The 19,621-nt window shown below is 37.6% G+C and overlaps 1 protein-coding gene across 2 annotated transcripts in view; it reads right to left on the reverse strand.

Moving 5' to 3' along the window:
• The window catches only part of LOC113060748 (protein Smaug homolog 1-like), a 34,254-nt gene that overhangs the window by 4,892 nt on the left and 9,741 nt on the right, over positions 1 to 19,621 (reverse strand). The window contains exons 3-10 of one of the 2 annotated variants that reach the window (XM_026229913.1): positions 9,629 to 10,150; positions 5,895 to 6,149; positions 5,600 to 5,709; positions 4,436 to 4,522; positions 3,587 to 3,818; positions 3,227 to 3,312; positions 2,234 to 2,346; positions 468 to 663 (exon numbers count right to left, since the gene is read on the reverse strand). In XM_026229913.1, the coding sequence (XP_026085698.1) occupies positions 468 to 663; positions 2,234 to 2,346; positions 3,227 to 3,312; positions 3,587 to 3,818; positions 4,436 to 4,522; positions 5,600 to 5,709; positions 5,895 to 6,149; positions 9,629 to 10,150 (1,601 nt within the window). Of the gene's footprint in view, positions 1 to 467; positions 667 to 2,233; positions 2,347 to 3,226; positions 3,313 to 3,586; positions 3,819 to 4,435; positions 4,523 to 5,599; positions 5,710 to 5,894; positions 6,150 to 9,628; positions 10,151 to 19,621 lie in introns of both variants that reach the window. The other variant, XM_026229912.1, reaches the window with a different exon arrangement.

Consider the following 19,621-nt stretch of genomic DNA (forward strand, 5'->3'; position numbering starts at 1 on the left):
TCCCGACAGAGGAGCAGGGAAAAACAGGAAATGCCTGTGCACTGTTCTCACTGCCTTTGACTAGCTCCCTCTCTCTCACTCTCTCTTTCTTTCTCTCCTCTTCTTTTCTCCCCTCCCCTCTCTCTCTTCTCTCTCCAGGCACACTTCTCCCCACACATGACTCATCGGCTGTTTCGCGCACCTAACCCCACCGTCCACACACTCTGAACCAGAGAAGCAGTTGGAACTTCCTCCCATTGTAAGCGTGCCAAGAAAAATGTTTGAGCAGACACGCAAGAATGCCAGGTTATCACTACGCTTCCAAAACCCCGTCCTCAGTTGTTCCATTTAACAGTGATGTAGGATTTCTGGAATGTTGTAAATTGCCTCCAGCTCCATCCACTTCAAAAACTAGAGCTCCCTTCAGTCTGAAGTGGTAATAAAGTCATTTACGCTTCGGGTTTGGTGTTGTTTGTGTAATGACAAACCTGTCTTCCCTGCTTCAGGCCGGTAGGAGTGCTGCTACTGCTTCGGGGGGTTGGTCCGAACAGGCCGGTGGTACCCAAAAGGATGGGTCTTACACCAGGCAAACTCCGCATCTGATACTGCCGCAGGTTTCTCCGGGTGGGAACGTTGCTGCCTACGCAGCCCGTGGTTGGAAGGGAGTTAGACTGACCGTAACGACTGCTGAAATGAAACGGAAAGTGTCCTAAAATACCACTCAGATAATATCACAGAAAGAGAAATCAATTGCAAAAGTTGTAAAATTAAACAAATGTATTATTATTTACATTTATTAAAAACCGAGATTCTATGTAGGCGTAGTCTTAGTATTGACTTTGACAATGGGGGACTTTAAAAAGACAAAGTTTGACAAAGACTGTGGCATAAAAAAGGAGATTCTTGTTGAGTATCATATGGTCTATTTTCAGACCATGATGTAATCCAGTAGGGAGTGACGGAAAATCATGACTCATGGTCCTAAACACATCTGTGTGGTCTGTGGTATCCGATCATCATTAAAGTCTCTTTCCAATAAATAAAAACACAGATGGCAGTAATTTTGCCCTAAATTAATCAACGTATCTGATGGAGTAAACCTCAAAAGGCCTGTCCTCGGCCCACTGTATGATGTAATTCAGTAAAATTGAGCAACAGAGCTCTTTTTGTCGGGATGACAGCTGTCATGGTGAATATCTTCCACTGAAATTTACTCAATCATTTATAAATAGGTGAAGGATAATGCACAATCAATGGCCATTAATACAAAAGCAATTTATTTAGCAGTAATGATTATCTGTCTGTACATGATCCCGCTTAATACACAGCTGCTTACCGATTTAAATTGCTGTAATCATTTTTTTATTTATGTGAAAACATAACAGAGTAATAGTTAAAATACCATTACAAAATCAAGTATTTCAGAATGTGTCGTCATAATAATTTCAAGAATATGACTATTTACAAGAAATGTTTGATATCAGGTTGAAACTTTGAGTAGTTTTAATTTAATAAAAATTAATAAACACAATGTTTCAGAAGTCCCCCATAGTGTCTCAGGTATGCTTTTAAAAAAGAAGAAATACAATAGATTTTCACAAGCTAAAATTCTTTGATAGATGTAAAAGCACCCTTTTTATCCATGCATGTTTTCAACATGTTTTGATTGATATTTCACATCAATTGGAATATCTAGGATAACAATGTTTCTATTTTTTTTTTTTTAATGTACATGTGATTTTCTTTAGATGAAGAGTGTTATACCTTAAGTAATATTGGCCCAAAGGGTTGAAATATGTCAGAGAAGCATGTTCAAAATATTACCATATTTTCCGGACTATAAGTTGCACTTTTTTTCATAGTTTGGCTGGTCCTGCGACTTATATATGTTTTTTCCTCGTCATGATGTATTTTTGGACTGATCCAACTTATACTTAGGTGCGACTTATAGTCCGAAAAATATGATATGTTAATTTTGGAATTTCATTTACAGTATCATGGTCTCATCATAGGACCTAAATGGATTGAATTTCAACAGAACAAGAATGTCAGATTGTGCCTTGATTCCAACCGTGACTTTCAAATAGGCACGTGCCAGAATCCGCATACTGTGTTTGGTAAGGAAATGACATTTAGAACTTTTAGAACACCTTAACGAAATAAAATACAAGATTCTGTAGAATGTGTCATTCGTTTTCCGTGTCAGTACAGATTCACTATTCGGTTACATCCCAACTTCCAAAATCCACTTTACCTTCTTCTCTGTCCTGTTAGGTCAAGGAGAGTTTTCCTCGAAATCGACCGGAACTGTACCTGCACCTGCTGTTTCCATGACAACAACCTCTTCTTCTGTGTCTCTGTGAAGGCCTGTGAGAGGTGGGAGACGTCAGAGAAGTGAGAGAATCCATTTCCAGTCCAATTCAAGCTCAACACTTCTCAACATACTGTACCTACTGTCTAATGGGACTATGTGTGCTTATTCTAAAATTTAGCATGTCATTTGTCATTTTTGTCACCAAAAAAGGGAACTGTATTCTCACCATCTGCTGACCTCGACAGACTCACATGAGAAACTAAAACACCTTTTGTACTTCAATTTGGAAAAAAAAAACACACCTAATATATGGCTTAAACATCATGAAATCAAAATTAATGCTCAGTTAACTTAAGTCTACATTTATTAGCTGAAATTAATTATATGCTAATTCTAGCATACTACCTAAAATCTGAAATATAAATATTTTTTTATCTGATACACTATCTTTTATATGATAAGACGACTGTAAATATACATATATAAAATATTATAGTATTTATACATATTTTGAGTTACTTTTATATTATCCGTTTTTATGATTTATGATTTATTTATTATTATATTATTAAAATTTTCTGTGCTTTTTTTAATTTACATTTTTATTTCTACTTCAGTTTGAGTCATTACAATTTTTTGACTGGAACTTATTTAAGTTGATTGCCGAGGAAACTAAATTTTGATTTAGGTATTTCAGCTGTACTTTAATCACTGAAAAACGATTTTTAATAATTATAGTTTTGGTAAAAAAAAACAACACCGGTTCACTAACTATTTTACTTCAATTATGTGACATTTGTCTGAGTGGAACTGGATATTCAGCAAGTAAGGACTTGATTGTATTCATTGGGAATAATAAAGAGCAGATGAATTTTTCACAATAAAACCAAGAAGTTTCATGTATTAATAAATTTGGATTTCCTGAACACTCACCTCATGGATAAGGCACTTATCAATAAGCTGTAGGTAGGAACTAATGTTCTCCTCATCTGACCCGGAGACAAGGAGCTGTGTGCAAACTGTCACAAAACCAAAGAAAAAGTTAGTCACATAAAAAAATAAAAGAAAATAAAAAACTTTTTACACAATGGCTAAACTATATTACATTGTCTCATATGGTTATGGAAAACTCAACAAGAGTTAAGGGAAGTAAACTACATAATCTCTGTCTGACATCTTCTGAACCATTTTTCTGTCTGTAAGATAAAGTTGTTTGGAAAAGGAAAGTGGTGACCTAAACATTCCTAACAGCCTCGAATGATTCTCAGTTTACGGGAAGAACTAGGTGTGAACCTTTGCCCATGACGCGAGTGAACTGAGCGGGGATGTCTCCCTCAGTTATGACTGTGGAGCTGCCCTCCGCCTCTCCTCCGCCCAGGTGGGAAGTGGCGATGCTGCTCTTCCCCTCAGCGCTCAGCAGGTGGCGCTGTGAAGACTCCTCTGTGCTGCAGGCTTTAATGGGTGTCTGGATGATCTGGTGGAGCTCCTGCAAAGGAGCACGTAGATTCCCTCCCTCCAAAATATCCTGAAAGACAGAGAGATGACAGATGAGTGGATGTATGCGTAGTTGTTATATTCGAGGTTGTGGTGCAGCATTATTTTAGACACTTCCATAAATTCAATACGGGCAACTGTCAGGATATTTCAGACATGTAATGAGGCAGAAAATGACATGCGAGTACAAAATAAAGGTCTACCAAAAATACGAGCATGTTTGTTTCCCCGTCGCACGGTGCGACTCTTAACAGGGCCGACACATGCGGGATATTAAAACTTTAAATGGAGGAGGTGTCTTACTTCTGATGCTACAAATGCATCGAGATGGAAAGCTTGATGAAAAGGTTGTTCTGAAATTAGACATCAGGCTCCTTCATATCTCTTGTTTCGAATAGTGTGTGCTTAGATGTCATTTAATAAGTAACACACATAAAAAGCACATGTGAAAAATGATAATGGCAGAGGTTTGGGCTTCAGAGTTAGTGTGGAACTGCAGTTAAAGATCAAGGCTGGATACTGAAAGGGTAAAGGTTTAAACCCAAATCTGAACCTCAGTATGAATGACTGCAAATGTAAAGACTTTGATTGATACGTCTGTGCACTATGAGTCAGAATAAACTGACATGGGGAAAGAGAGGCTCTGACCTTCTCCAAACAGCGTAGCATGTTTTGTCTGTCTTTCAGCTTCTGAATACTGATGATGATCTTGTGCCGTGCTCCTTTGGTGACTTGCTATATCAGAGAAAAACAACATTCAAAATCTGACATTCACGTAGTATGCAAAGCTGCTACAACATATAAAATGTACAAATCTATATATGTACATACATGATGGATAAAATATATAAGATTCCCCTTCAATTAATGGGTGATCTATAGCCAAATTTAACATATAAATTGCCTGTTTAACTCTTCCAATAAGGCCTATATATATTATTCCACAAAAAAAAAAAAAAAAAAAAAAAAAAAAAACATTACATGGTTTCACTAAAATGAGAATTTTTAATTATTTAAATCACAGCCAGGTTGTAATAATTAGTTCCCTTCATTTGAATTGAATTAAATAGTCACAATTAACCTAAAATGAGGGAACAAGTTAATAAATTATGGAAACAATTTATTTTAGATTTTTGGCCAAGATATCTTTAAATGGCTTAAAAATAGAGAGAAAAAAAATGTCAGTAGGGTAAGATATATAAATATAATTCAAAAGGGAAAACAAATGTATTTTTCCTACCCTATTTGCAATTTTTCTTTCATATTTTAATCATTTTTATTGATTTCTCTAAACACAAGACATATTATCTTGAAAAATATCTTAAAGTGAATCTATTTTATTTTACATATGTGACCCTGGACCAAACCGTCTTAAGTCTCTGGGGTAAATTTGTAGCAATAGCCAAAAATACATTGTATGGATCAAAATTATAGATTTTTTTTTTTTTATGGCAAAAATCATTAGGATATTAAGTAAATATCAAGCTCCATGAAGATATTTTGTAAATTTCCAACAGTAAATATATATATATATAAATATTAAATATTTTGCTAATAAATGGATTGCTATCGATTTTCTCAATATTTAGGAATGTCAGATTCCAGATTCTCAAATAGTTCTATCTCAGACAAATATTGTCCGATCATAACATATCAAGCTCATTTAGAAAAATTGACACTTAAGACTTAAGTTTTGTGGTCCAGGAACACATATGTTTAATTATTTATACTGGAATCCAAGACAAAAATATTGAGCAGGAAAGTCATTTTTGCAGCGTAGCAATGGAGCGCATGAAGGGTTAAAACACCAACCTGAGCTTCCAACTGCTGCTCCGTCAGTGACATCATCTCATCATAGGTCAAGGTGGAGAAGAGCCCAGCGTACTTATGGAGACGGAGACTCTTCAGCCATGACGGCACATCTGAGAGTGACATCACATCATTTCGGATGAAAAGCAATGCAGGATAACATTTCTTGTGAGTGTGCTAGTTTTTAAAATCTGGGCTCATCATGACTAATTATGTATTTTTAAGATCTGTTTACTAAAACAGTAAATATAGTGTCCTGTTTGGTCAAGTTTCAAATGCACATAATTCCATGGCTCACCCCTCATCCCGCTGCCCTCCTCATGGAATGTACTTCGGACAGCAGCGTGTTCCTCCAGGTGCTCGCTGCCTCCGCTGCCCGAGGACGCCACGCTGCTCTGAGGAGAGATGGGGGCGTGGTCGGGGGCCGGCCCGCGGGGACGCAGGTCCTCCTGGGACAGCCATTCGTGCCCCAGAGGCTGGTTAGATCCGCCACTCATCGGAGGGGTCAGAGACACTGAACGCCTCAGAGGACTGTGCTGCCCACCCGACAGGACTGCGAGAAAACAAACATACAGCGTGTGTGAGATCAGGCCACAGGGATCATCATGAACACAAACAAATCAGGACTGTTATATTTCTGGAATCTTCTGTCAAAAGCGTCAACTTTAAAAGCCTCGATTAGTAGCTCTGTTGTCTCGAGGCAGACATAAGGGTGAATATTTTAAAACTTTTCTGTCTGGTCAGTGTGGACAATCGGGCAGTCGAGTTGTACGGGGTGGTCACACTAAGCATGCAAAATTATTTTGGACTGCAATGAATATGAGCAACAGGATATGATTTCATATTCCAGGGCTATTTTGAATAATAAATGAGTTCAAAATGTTATACCATCTAGCATCACTGCATACCATGCATCTCTAATTTTAAATTGAAGAACATTATTATAATAATCCATTAGTGATTGCGATCCACTAGATAAAATTAACGATTTTATCACCGATTTTGTCTTTGAGAATGAAATAACTGGAAAATGATTGCCAGATGATGAGATTATTTTAATATGAAATATATTTAAAATATTTGTAGATAAACTAATATATGTTTTACACTTGTTATTTATTAACTATTATAATATTTAATAATTTGAATGGACTTTTATTTATGTTTTCATTTAAAAATAATTATCAATTACATCTTTTGTAATTTCTATAAGTTCTTATTTATATACTTGTATTTAGTTCTCATTTATATTTATTTTATTTTGCTTTACTCATTTTAGTACTTTACTCTTTTTTTCAGAAGAGTTTTAAATTTAGTTCAACTGTAACAGTAACAAAGTTATGAGCTGCAAGTTTTTTGACTTGTTTGGGATCTGATGACACTGTTCAAGTAGTATATTTTTGATTCACTTAAAAGAACTGACTCATAAGAGTCATACGTTTGGGAAGCAGACTACACTACTAAAGCTCTCCGGTATGTTTTTGATTCACAACAAAGAACACAAAGAAGAAACACCCAGAGTCTGAATTATTTAGAACCAGTTCTGAATAAAAGTTCCTGTTTCCAATACCTAGTGGCAGGTAAAATATGCATTATTAAAATCAGACTCCATTCTCAAGTAGACTCACTTGAATTTTTAAACAACTTTCATGGCAAACAAGCACAACCCAATGTCAAATGCATTTAGATTCAGTCTGCAGTAAATTGCTTTAGCCAGCTCAACCAACACAAGTTTATTTGTTTCCACTAAGGGGGGAAAACCTGGCAAACAAAACAAGCTGCGAGTCTTTTCCATTGCACCTACTAAAAAGGTAAGCCTGTCTTCCTCTTCTGGAATATTCAACCTCGTTGCGGGTGAGGGGAAAGAGGAAACAAACCGAGAATGAGATGGAGAAGATACGTTATGGGCTGTGTGAAGAGCTCTCTCTTCTCCTATATGCGGCTGTAAATGTTTGGACTATGTATAGGTCTTTGAGGCTAGTTTAAAATAGGTGCCCAGCTTACATTACAGTCCCCAAATATTAGCCATTTTCCCTAAATACAAACCCCCACAAAGGATACCTTAAAAGGGAAGAGCTGGGATGCTATGTGGTACTTAGTTGAGGAGGTGAGAGGGTGTTTGTGTGAGTAAAGAAAGAAGGACACAGGATGCTGTTCTAATTCAATTTACAAATGTTCAATGGTGAGTAGGGCTGCACGATGTGTCGTTTAAGCATCGATATCACGATACGAATCCATGATAGTCACATCGCAGGATGTAGGCTGTAGGCTGTCGTAGTTGATCCGTTATTCATTAACCATATGGGCCAGCTGCTCCCTGGCCCTTGACGAATGTGATTCGCGGATTAATTGCACAGCTTAACCATCATAGAGTGAAAGTTTATCATTTGCATGTGTTTTTAAGTCCTGTCAACAGGGCGCATATAAGAACAGGCAGAGAGAGAGAGACCGTGCCGCGCACGTGCGTGTGCTCACCTTCACCGTCTTCAAACAACACGAGCGCTGTTTTGCTCTCTCTCCCTCCCGCATATTAATCAAAATCAATTGGTGTCAAGAGAAAAAAAAACTATCCAGTGATTAAATGTTTTCTGTGTTGTCAAACCCACATAATTAAACAACGCGTGTTGTACATGTCTGATTCGCGAACTAATGATTCCTTTGAAACAATTCAATTTAATGAACAACTGACCTGTCCACCACTGAACTCACGAGACGCCTGAATGGGTGTATTAAAAAAATCGGTAACAATTTACAATAATGTTAAATTTATTAAATATAGTAACAAAAGTATTGCTCGTGGTAAGTTCGTGTTAGTTAACATGTTAACAATTCAACCATATCCTAAAGTTACAAATAAATAATTTACTCTAATTTGAATAATACTCTGATGTTTAAATCATTTAAAATGAGAATGTAAGTGTGCTCACCCCATTTTTGTTTGTAAGAAAATATTTTATTCAATTTCATATCGCAATATATATCGCAGAAAAATAAAATATCGCAATGTCATTTTTTTTCCCAATAAATCGTGCAGCCCTAATGGTGAGCATGTGAAAAAAAATAACAATGTTCAAAGATGTTCTTATATAATGTGACTTTTGTTCTTTGTCAAGGAGACGATTAAGGGTTTGTTGTAAAGAAGTAAATTCTCTTTGTTGATCTGATACCGTAAATGGACCAATATGAACTGACTGAATGCCTCATTATAAAGTAAGAGAAATTTTGAGAATTTTTTTTAATTAATTTATACAAAAAACATATATAAATAAATAATTTTTGTAATGTACACACACATACACAAGATTCCAGTTTGTTCATTGTTAGCATTTTAGGAGGCAGTTTTTTGGGCAAATAATTTTACCCAGCCTTATCTTACGATACAGAGGGTTGCCCTAAATCATTAACACAATAAGTCCTAAAGAACAACAGCATTTTGACCAGAAAGATAACATTTCTGAAGCCTACATTCTGGTGTTGTTGGAGAAGAGTTGTGTAACCAGTCCTTTGTGCTGTTAAGTACCCTAAGTAGTCAAAAACAAAGAGGATCTGGTGCTGGAGCAATGCTTTAAATGTGCCCTTATTTATATCCTCAGCTGTCTCCTTCATCAGAAAAAAAGACCCTTGCATTCTTAGCTGGAAATATCATGCTCTGACCACAGATATGTCCATTCTGAATATCTTTGTTATGCCCACAGCACGGCAGTGCCGCATGTACACATTTTTTCCTCTCGTTTCATTGGCTATCATACTTCTGAATGCTCCTTAATGTGACAAATATACAAAGTCATTAATACAACATCTGAACTGTCCAGAAGGAAATGAGTGGGGATTTGAGATGGTCACAATAATATCAATGTTGAAAGAGTTGACATCTTGTTAGACTGGACCTGCGGCTGTTTTAATCGCACTTGCCAAAGATGAAATAGACAAAATAGCAGCTAGCTTATATGAAACACCTGTTGTTATAGACAGACTAAATGGAAGACAGACTGCATCCTATGTTAAGCCAAAAATGAAGAATAGTTCACTCACTTGTGTTGGTCCCACTGCCTGTACCTACAGCGTTGATAGTAGAGGGCACGGAAGATGATGGGTACAGTGAGAGGTGCCCGTTTTCGCAGCCCTGTTGCTGCTGCTGCCAACTTCCCAGCCCAGAGTCCCTCGAGCCCTGCCAACCGTTGAGACGGTCATCCGACCCATAGCGTTGGTGGTGGGGATAGAGGTGTGGAGGCTGCCCGTGATGAGATGAAGGTGCACGCTCAAGGGAATCTCCGGCTCCTCGGGCAGCCGCCCGCTCCTCCAGATGGTTGAGCCAGAGGGCGAGGTTCCCGCGGTCCTCGAGGGAGGTTGCGGGGTGGATTAGGGCGTAGGACAGAAGCTGCCTGCTTTCTTCTAAGTGCCGGCCAAGTTCGATGGTGTGGCCCAAGATCTTCGGCAGAAGACTCATGTACTCCACTTTGGCCTCGACGTTGCCTGGTTTAAGCAGAGGCAGGTGAGTCAGAACCAGAGAGATGACCCGTTCTTTCGACTCACTCTGCCACTGACTGATCAACACTGCAAAATAAGAAAAACAAAAAGTTAAAAAGTTAGCACAAGTTTACAGAAAAGATCTTAAAAATAAAATAAAATAAAATAACTTTAAAGTTTTGCATGTGTTTCCAGAAAGAACACCTTCGGGGAAAAAAAAGGAATTTAACGTAGAAGAGATGTGGTTTATTGCATTGTACATGGGAGGTACACAGTGATATATTCCTGGAAACATTTTTTACTCTTCCTTTAAAATAACTGCTGTATTTTCAGTATTCGGTGGGGACACTATTCATTACCAGGGTCACGCAACCTATTGTACATGCCTCAAAAATTAACTATAGGAAAAATAGGGTCAATCTGTGTCAAATCAACCAAATTTCAGAAACTTCCCATGCTCAAATTAGTTATTTTGCTAGTATTTTTGTGAAGAAAGATTAACGTGTATAGTGATAAAAGCAAAACTATTAAATATCATGGATGAATATGTGTGGAGTAATCCGGGTATGACTTCAGAAAGATGGGAATATTTTTACAAAGAAATTGGTAGGTCTGTCAGTAAAATCTGTTGATTGTAGCCATCATTGTTATATTATGTGCTAATGGTGACCATTAAAAATGGTGAAAAAGCACTTTTCAAGTTTTCATGGCTGTAATTTCAAGAAATATTAAAGATATCTTAATGCCTTTTTACATACTGGGTCTTAAACTTTCCTTTTGGCATCTCCATTATTAAGGCCCTATATGGTTCAGGCACAGAGATATTGGAATTTCAATACGGCTGCAGGAGTAAATCGTTAAAATTTTACACATTTTCAGTGGTCAAAAACCAAATGTGGGTCACACTGCATAAATCTGATACTCCTTTTCTTTTACAAGGAATGTTTGAAGAATAAATAATGTTGAAACTATAAATGTATCTAATTTCCTTCTGTCAAAACAACTGCACTGAACATACCTGTCTGAATGCCATAAATACTCTTTTTCCAAAGTTTGCATGCTTATAGTTCAAGAAATATTAAAGATATCACAATGTGATTTTAGATTCTATTTCTTATCAAACTTTTCTTTTGGAATCTTCATTTTCAAGGCCCTATATCATTCAATCCCATAGATATGGGGACCTAAATGACACTCCATATTCAGATTGTTGAATATTACCCATTTTCAGTGGTCGAAAACCAAATGTTCAACTGTAATTTCACGTGAAAATTCACATTCACAAGTAAAGAAGATGATCTGAACTTAAAAACTACACAACAAAGCCCTACAAAAATATCATCTGGATGCATTATGGTAATGAGAATTTGCACTTAATTGTCAAAGAAATGTAAAAAGTGTCATTTCTATTGATTTAATCATTAAATGTGACCATGAAATGTTTTCACCAGTATGTAAATGCAGAAAATAATCATTACCATTAGATCAAGAGACATGTTTATCACAAATGACAATGTTTACTAGTGAAATGAAACAGAATCATAAATGTTTCATCAGTGTGTGTATGAGTAGAGTAGAGACGTTTCAGCGATCCTCTGTCATGTTTAGAATGGAGCTATGATTGTTTAGACCTCATACCAATGTCATGCTAAAGACAGACGCACAGACTTGAGGACGACTGTGGATTGATGATTAAGTGTCTCTGTAGGGGTCTTTTTCAGGCACTTCCATTTTTACTGATGGGCCTCCGGGATTCTAGAGAGCAAGTTGACAAACCCAGTTCACCCCAGTTCATTTAATATACAGATCAAGCACGATTTACAAGGGAAAAGAGTCCAAAACAGTTCTAAACAAATTTGATGTTAGAGGACAACAGGGGATGGACTTTTTCAGTGGAGGAAGCGTTGTTATGGATTATGGACTGGTATTTTGGTCAGAAGCGATTGATTATTATAAAAAATGCATTAATGATGGATTTGTTTCTTGTAGCTTTTTGCCTCATTAATTGATGGACTGGAGTTGTGTGGTTTATTTGTGGATTATTGTGAGGTATGTAGCAGTTGTTTGGACTCTGATTCTGATGGCACCCATTCACTGCAGGGCATCCATTGGTGAGCAAGTGATGTAATGGAAAAATTCTCCAAGTCTTTTCTGATGTAGAAACAAACTCACCTCCATCTCGGATAAACATATACAATAATTTTCATTTTTGGATGAAATACTCCTTTAAGGGGGTAATATGTAGGAGAACATTTCTGAAATCAAAATTAGATTAAAGTGCTTAATCAGAAACACGAGAATTTTCATGTTTCATCCAATGAGTGATGAGAGAAGGTTGTACGTCCGCCACTAAGTGTCACCACTCAGCTCAGTTCAGTTTGTGCTTTGCCAAAGGTTGCGATGAGTTTATCTGGTAATAAAGTCCTCATGACCCTCAGCAACACTCCTCTACTAAAATTAGAGCCCAGCATTCAACTTGGCCAGCGTCCTGCTCTACCTCAGCGGTTGCCAGCTCCTCTATGGCTCCCACACTCCTCCATCATTACGCAGTTCTTCTTCCTTCACTCCACCCATCCAGCTGGATATAGAGGGAGTGCGGCTGCTAAAACAATGCAGCTTACTCATCTCAAGGATTCTGACTTCCTCTGCCACCATCCCCCCGTTCACTTCCTTCAGGATCAGATCCCAGAGATTCCAGAGTGACACCGGACCTCTTTTTCACACTATGCTTTTTCTATGTGTCTCATCACTGAATCCAACATCTGACAATTTGCAAAAACCTACTCGCCAAATATTGCAAAACCATTCATCTCATATAACAGCCACACATATAAATTTTCTTTTATATGGACAGTCTTTTGACTTGGCCAGCTGTAAAGTTCCAAAAAAGGTACATTACTAATTCTATCGCACAGATAGATAATGCATACAAATTCTTATTTCATAGCTAGCAGTCGAATCACAAACCCCAGGAGCCGGTGAAACGTGTTTCTCTGTCTCTTCTTATGTACCCCAAAACAGTAGCCCTCCTTTAACATTATTTAAAAAGTGTTTCAACTATTAACTAAAGCACTGGAATGAAAAAGTTGGATGTGACCAAAAAAAAAAAAAAAAGATAGAAAGAGACAGAGATGTAGTGAAAGCAACCTTTTGCAGAGAGACTGAATCACAGTTGATTCACAGTGGTCAGTCTGAGGAAAGCCCTTCTTTAGGGCTTCACTGAGTCATTTTAAGCCTTTAGTGTGTTCTAGTGAACTCAACGTGGCATCCAGCTCTCAGCGAGCAGAGTGTTCAAATATCCCTGTGTTCAGTTGTAATTTGTAATCTCTCCACCACTTCCAACTAACCTTCCGACTGGCTCAAAATAGAAGCTGCTCTTCAACAGCACATTGTTATGCACAAACTACTCCAGAGGAGCGAGGTCTGAGAAAAAACACTGAGATACTATTCCTTCTGACCCTCACTAAACAAATGACTTTATAAGTGAGTCAACTCGAAACACTGATTCATTCAGGAACAAAACAAGTCACTGGCTAAATTTGGAATATCAAACTATCATTCAATTTCTACTAGTGTTGATCATTTTTCAAAGTGTCATATCGTCAGCCTGTGAGATCAACAATACATGATATCATGGTGCATGGGTGGAGTAAGAGAGAGACTATTTGTTTTTGTCATATCATAACTATTTTGGGTTTTAAACCGTGCAGGTGCGCGCAAGAGAGTCTATGGAATCGCCAATAATCTAAAAAATATACTTTCAAACATACTGATAACCTAACGCTAAATATAAAAATACTGTATTTAAAACAGCTAGTTTATATATATACAGACACAACTGTCATATCGTGCGTCCTGTGACAAATTTTCCACATCTGTGCACAGAAGTTATCAATCTAAATGTTCTGCAAAATCAGTCAACGCTGAAAATCAATAGTAGTTTTCATTTAAAGTTCAACAGTTTAACAGTAATATTGGAAATAAACGAACATGTTAAATATAAAGTATTTAAAACAGGTAAGTTCATGCCACAGAAACAAGAATGAGATGATTTCTAATATAACTATGGCATTAAACTCAGTTAGTTCAGGCTCTTTTAAAATATTGCACATATATAGGCCATTCAGAATACTTGTTAAAGTGCAATAAAATATATTTTATCTGCAGACGATGTACGTCTGTTTGAGGATGGAGACTTCTTCACTAGCTACAGGCTCTAAAACTCATTTGCGCGTGCTTGTGTGTGTGTGTGTGTGTGTGTGTGTGTGAAATGCGGCGCTGAAGTGAAATAGCTGGGAAGTCTGATAGCCGAATTATAATAGGCCATCTAATAAAAATTAAAATAATAATAATAACAATAATTCAATACATTAATAGAAGAATGAGCCTAATATTGTCTTGACTATCGACAGAGACATCTGCTATCGTCGATATCTCTGACTATCGTCAATAGAGCCCTAATTCCTACAATGTAAAGCTAAGACAAAAATAGTAAAAGTAGCACACTATGCTATTGTGAATTTATCAAGGAATCATTTATTAAACGAATTCATTCAAAATCACAGATTCATTCAGAAATTTAATTTTGATTGAGTCATTAAATCAATAATTATTATTAGGCCTAATTAGCTCAGTTATGTTAGTTTTGGTGAGTTAAATCCTTACATTTTAACTTTTATTTGGTTTGATGGATTAAGATGATTAATTTGCAATTTTAAAAACTAAATACAGTAAAATACATACAATCAGTCAGTGAATAATTTATTCAACTGATTTCGTTGCTCAATATACATTTTTGCTTTCTAATTATGTTACATATGAAGCAAATAATTGTGTTATGAATAGAACACAACCATGCTTTTACAACAACAGACCTTTAACAAACAACCAAACAGAAACACAGGCAGGCATGCTGTTCACCAGACGGATGGTTAAACCCAAGCAGTGCAGATTAGAGAACGCCCAGCCAACCATACGCAGACAGAGGTTTTCCTCCTTTAATCAGATGAACTTTGAGACACTTTTAATGTGAGAACGAATATATGCTCCCTGCAGGCCACTGTAACAACATCAGTGCACCTCTTGACCTGGATACAACCCCCATCGCATGCCACCAGATGCTCCATTTACACCAGGGACACAATTGGCGGCTGATAAAAACACACGCACAGTCATACAAACCTGCTCATGTCTGCATGGGAGGAGATATGTTTGTCAGAGACATTATTCTCTCATGCTAAAAATAGGACAGCCACAACACCGACTCCAAACACCAGTGGACTGGTGATAACACCCTATTTATATGAGACCATCAGAGACTGTATCAGCTGAAGCACATGCTCCCTGTGTGCTGACACACAGCAAGAAGGTCACCAAAAGACAAGGTACACAGTAGGCCTGCGTTCAGCCGACACAAACACAATACTTCTGAAAAAGCTTAATATTTGCGCGCGTCCTGAAGCACGGGTTTGCGCTACGGATGCGCGCTTTCAATTTAGAAAGTTTAAAAGAATGTCATTTATACAAATATTTTGTAATAAATGTATTCATTTAAAAAATTAAATAAAACTTAACTACCCTATACTAAGTTCTTGAGTAGCACTAACATGTTTTTTACAGTATTAAAAACAACACTGTGGTAATAACATGGTGTCTCTTGGTAAAGTTCATAATGTGGCTGCATCCATGGTGATCCTGGCCTCAACTATTGTCCAACATTTCTGTTGTCAGCACAACAAACAGGAAGAGTTGGTCTAGAATGGGATCATTCCTTTTTTATAGTTGTTGAGTCTACACAGTAAGGACGCAACAATATCCTGGGAGGATGGTGCACCACTCTTAAATCTCTTGGATACACAACCTTAGCTCAGATTCAAAAATAATGCCAGTACGAACCAGACACATGAACCAGACGCAACCAAACCTGCTGTATAACACATCAGAAGATCTAAAATGAGGTCTGTCTGTACTTTTTCCACTTATGAGGGAAAAAACAACACTGGAATTGGTCTGTGGACACAGTGTGAACTTGCATCGAGAAGATTTTTCCAGGAGGGAAAGTAGGGAAAGGAAAAATGGCCTATTTGGAAAAAGTAGCTAGAGAGTGAGAAGAGAAAGAACGAGAGAGAGAGAGATGCCCCACCCATCCCACTGGCTGCTTGCTCCAGCTCAGCAGTGTGGAATGTGCTGGCATACCACAGGTCCAACAGAAGAATGCACAGTTTCCGAATGGGGTGCGCTGCATCCGAAACGACGCTGGTTAGACACATACCTTCTTTTTGAGATCATCCCCCTCAACACTACTTCAGCAAACACTTCCTTAAACGGGCTACCCAAGATCTAATGCATTCAGCAGAGTAGTGGGTGGAGGTAAATATGGAGCATCAATGATGTGGAGAAAGGAAAGGGAGGGGAAGAGAAAGAAAGAAAGAAAGAAAGAAAGAAAGAAAGAAAAGAAAGAAAGAAAGAAGGGAGAATTATCATATGGCTAAACCAAACTGCATTCCATCTAATGACCAGTGGAAATGCTTCCATGTGAAGGACAAAGCAGCACTTAAAAGATTCCCAGGATTCAGGAGTGGGAAGCTGAAAGAAAAGCGTCAGATGACACTCCAAAAAGTAACTAAGGGAAGATTGAAAAAATGACCCAATCGACCTGTGTTATACTGAAATGACACCCACGGGAGCATGTGCGAAGCTCTGGAGATGCTTACGTTTCAGTTGGCAGAGAAAGAGAGATAAAGAAAGAGTGTAAGAAGCCCCTGATGAACTTCAGTGGCTCCACCTTCCTCAGGAGCAGCTTTAACAAGCAACGGCTCAGTCTGTACAGGTCTACACATGCCTGGACCCCACCAGCACCCTGTCTGGGCCTTACAGTGCACTTAAAGCTCAGCATGTACAGCAGTAAGGTCGAGTCATTCAGATGAGAAATTCACTGATACCCCTTTACATTTCCAAGATGAAGATGCCCATATAGCATCGGAGTCTCTCTTTACTAGTGTAATTTCTAGCTGAGGGCAAAGAAAAGTGTATTAACTATATATAATGTATATATATGAATAAATTGAAAACCACATTTAAGTACATTTAAGTATATAAAAGTTGTCTTAAGCATCCTAAAAATGGAAATGATGTCCAAAATTATAAATATATTTATATTAATATTGTTTTTATATTTAATATGTAATTTTTGTGTTATTTTTTACAAATTATTTTTGTACAGAATTAATTTACAAAAGTAAAATATTCAAGTGTACTTTATATATACAATATAATGATATTTCTGCATAGAATTTATTAAAATATGAAATATTTTTATAAATAAAAGAAATGTAAGTAAAATAAGTCAAATATTTAGTTTGTCAAAATCTTATTAACATATTTCAAACGTGTATGAGTGTATGTATACATATTGAAATCATTGTATAGAATTTATTTTTGATATTTATGTATATAATTTCATAATCACAGAAATATATATACATTTAATTAATTATGAAGTATAATATTTAATTCAATTATTAAATATTAAAACGCATATATGTATATACATAAATAATTTTAATACATAAAATGGCATATATAAAAAATTATATACAGACAAATACATATAAAGCTTCATTAATTTAAATACTTTTTTTGTAACAAATAACTTAAAATTGCAGCTTCGCCAACTTCGACAAAGACCATGATGCTGCAGCATGTTATGTTTGTAAAAGGCAGATACGTCATTATTCGGCTCTCAGGCCAGTTACACTTGTGGAGGTTAGCCACACTACCAACTCTGGCACAAGTGCAGTTTCGGTGGAATGATTGTCTGCCTCTGTCTGTCTCAAAGGCCCTGACCTTCTGACTCCTACACAGACAGAGTTGCCCTCGGTCAGCTGAATTAATTACCCAGAGGCTGTACGCATGCAACTTCAGCTCGTCCGCCTCCTCAGTTCCTTTTTCGCACACAATCACCAAATGTTACGTCTGCTGTAGAAATTAGAGAATGAGGTCGACAGTTCTAATTTTGGCTTGGCAGGCGCTTTGTGCTGAGAGTTTGTCTTTGCTGGAGCGTACACTTTCTTCCTCTCTTCCTTCAAGCCAGTGATATTTATGGCTACTAATCCGGTTTGACATTGGAAATAGCAGCACAGACGAACTATCCGTTGAGCTCAGCTGGACAGACAACAGAGTGGGAAACACCTGCCTCTGTCACTAGACACAGCAGTCACCGTGGCTCCGAGTCATCTGTTGCACGTCTCTATTGTTCAGTACGGATGATGAGCTCTCACTCTCAAACGCAGGAAGCTCGTCACGGCCCACATGTGAGCCCATTCAAAACTGACCCCGAAGCGTTTTCTCTATCTGATCTTCTCTATCTGAGCCCAGACGAGCTTTCAACCTGTGCAAATGAGCTCCGCGGTTTCCATCCTGAACCAAACGCACTGTAGTGCAAAAACAGGTTTGGACTGATCCTGAAAAAAAGAACCATTCCGATATTATTTGTGATCATCTCTGAAACAACAACCCGCAAAAATATGTCAACTATGAAAAATTCCACCATAATTACAATAATGAATACCCTAGTCATGGCATTTTTCTTTGGATATGATGGATTATGACTGTTTTGCTAAAGAGTGCTAATGTTTCACCTCATCAGCAGTCAGTGAGGCCTCCAAAAACCTGCTCCATTCATGCCCTCCAGACAAGACAACAACAGACAGGAAGTGCCATTTTAACCCGACAACCGTAACAGCCATAAAAGCTGTTAAAAGAGAAAATAAAGGAAATGAGCTTGCACATTTAATACCATGTGCAAATATCCAATGTTGACCGATACTGATAAAAAAAAAAAAAAAAAGTTCTCATTGATAACAATTTAAATGAGCTAGTGAAAAATAGTATGAGGTGGGAAAAAAACATCAACTTTTGATCAAGTCCCAAGTGAAATTCAGTAAGTTTCCAGAAAACTAGCCTTCACAGACTTTTCTTTCCTCAAGGAAACTTTGGGGACAACCTCTGGCATAAAATGGCACTGTAATCCGACGACTGTAGCATCTGTAAAAGCCTCACTGGAATGGAAGATCGATTTAGTCTACCTGTGGATGTTTCAGGGGTTATGTGTGTGCTCAAATGGCGCAGAATGTTGCAGCCAGAGCTATTCTGGAATGTGAGCCTCGAGTCTGCGGATTTGAGCGCAGAGAGCTCTATTTAAGGAAATGTCTGGGCCCCTGTGCTACTTGAACCCCCTCCTCATTTACTGATCATTATTTTCCTATTCGGAAGAAATCTTTATTTCCGTACCTGGAGGAGAGAGAGCAGAGATTCCTTTGCGGAGGTTATATAATTGTGCAAAATAGGACTGATTTGTGAGAAAACGTCCCATTTAGGGCTAGTGAAAGATACACATCCTTATACTCAAATACATACCCGCTCCTGCTTCACGACTGTCTGGAGAGAACATCTCAGTCTGACTTCTTAAAAGCACAATCAGCACTTTTGGACAAAGTCCTGCATTGTGGCACCATGATGCAGCTGCCTGCGCTATGCATTTACCAGCTGCAGAATCAA

This window comes from Carassius auratus, chromosome 42 (assembly GCF_003368295.1).
Source record: "Carassius auratus strain Wakin chromosome 42, ASM336829v1, whole genome shotgun sequence".
Taxonomy (NCBI): Eukaryota; Metazoa; Chordata; class Actinopteri; order Cypriniformes; family Cyprinidae; genus Carassius; species Carassius auratus.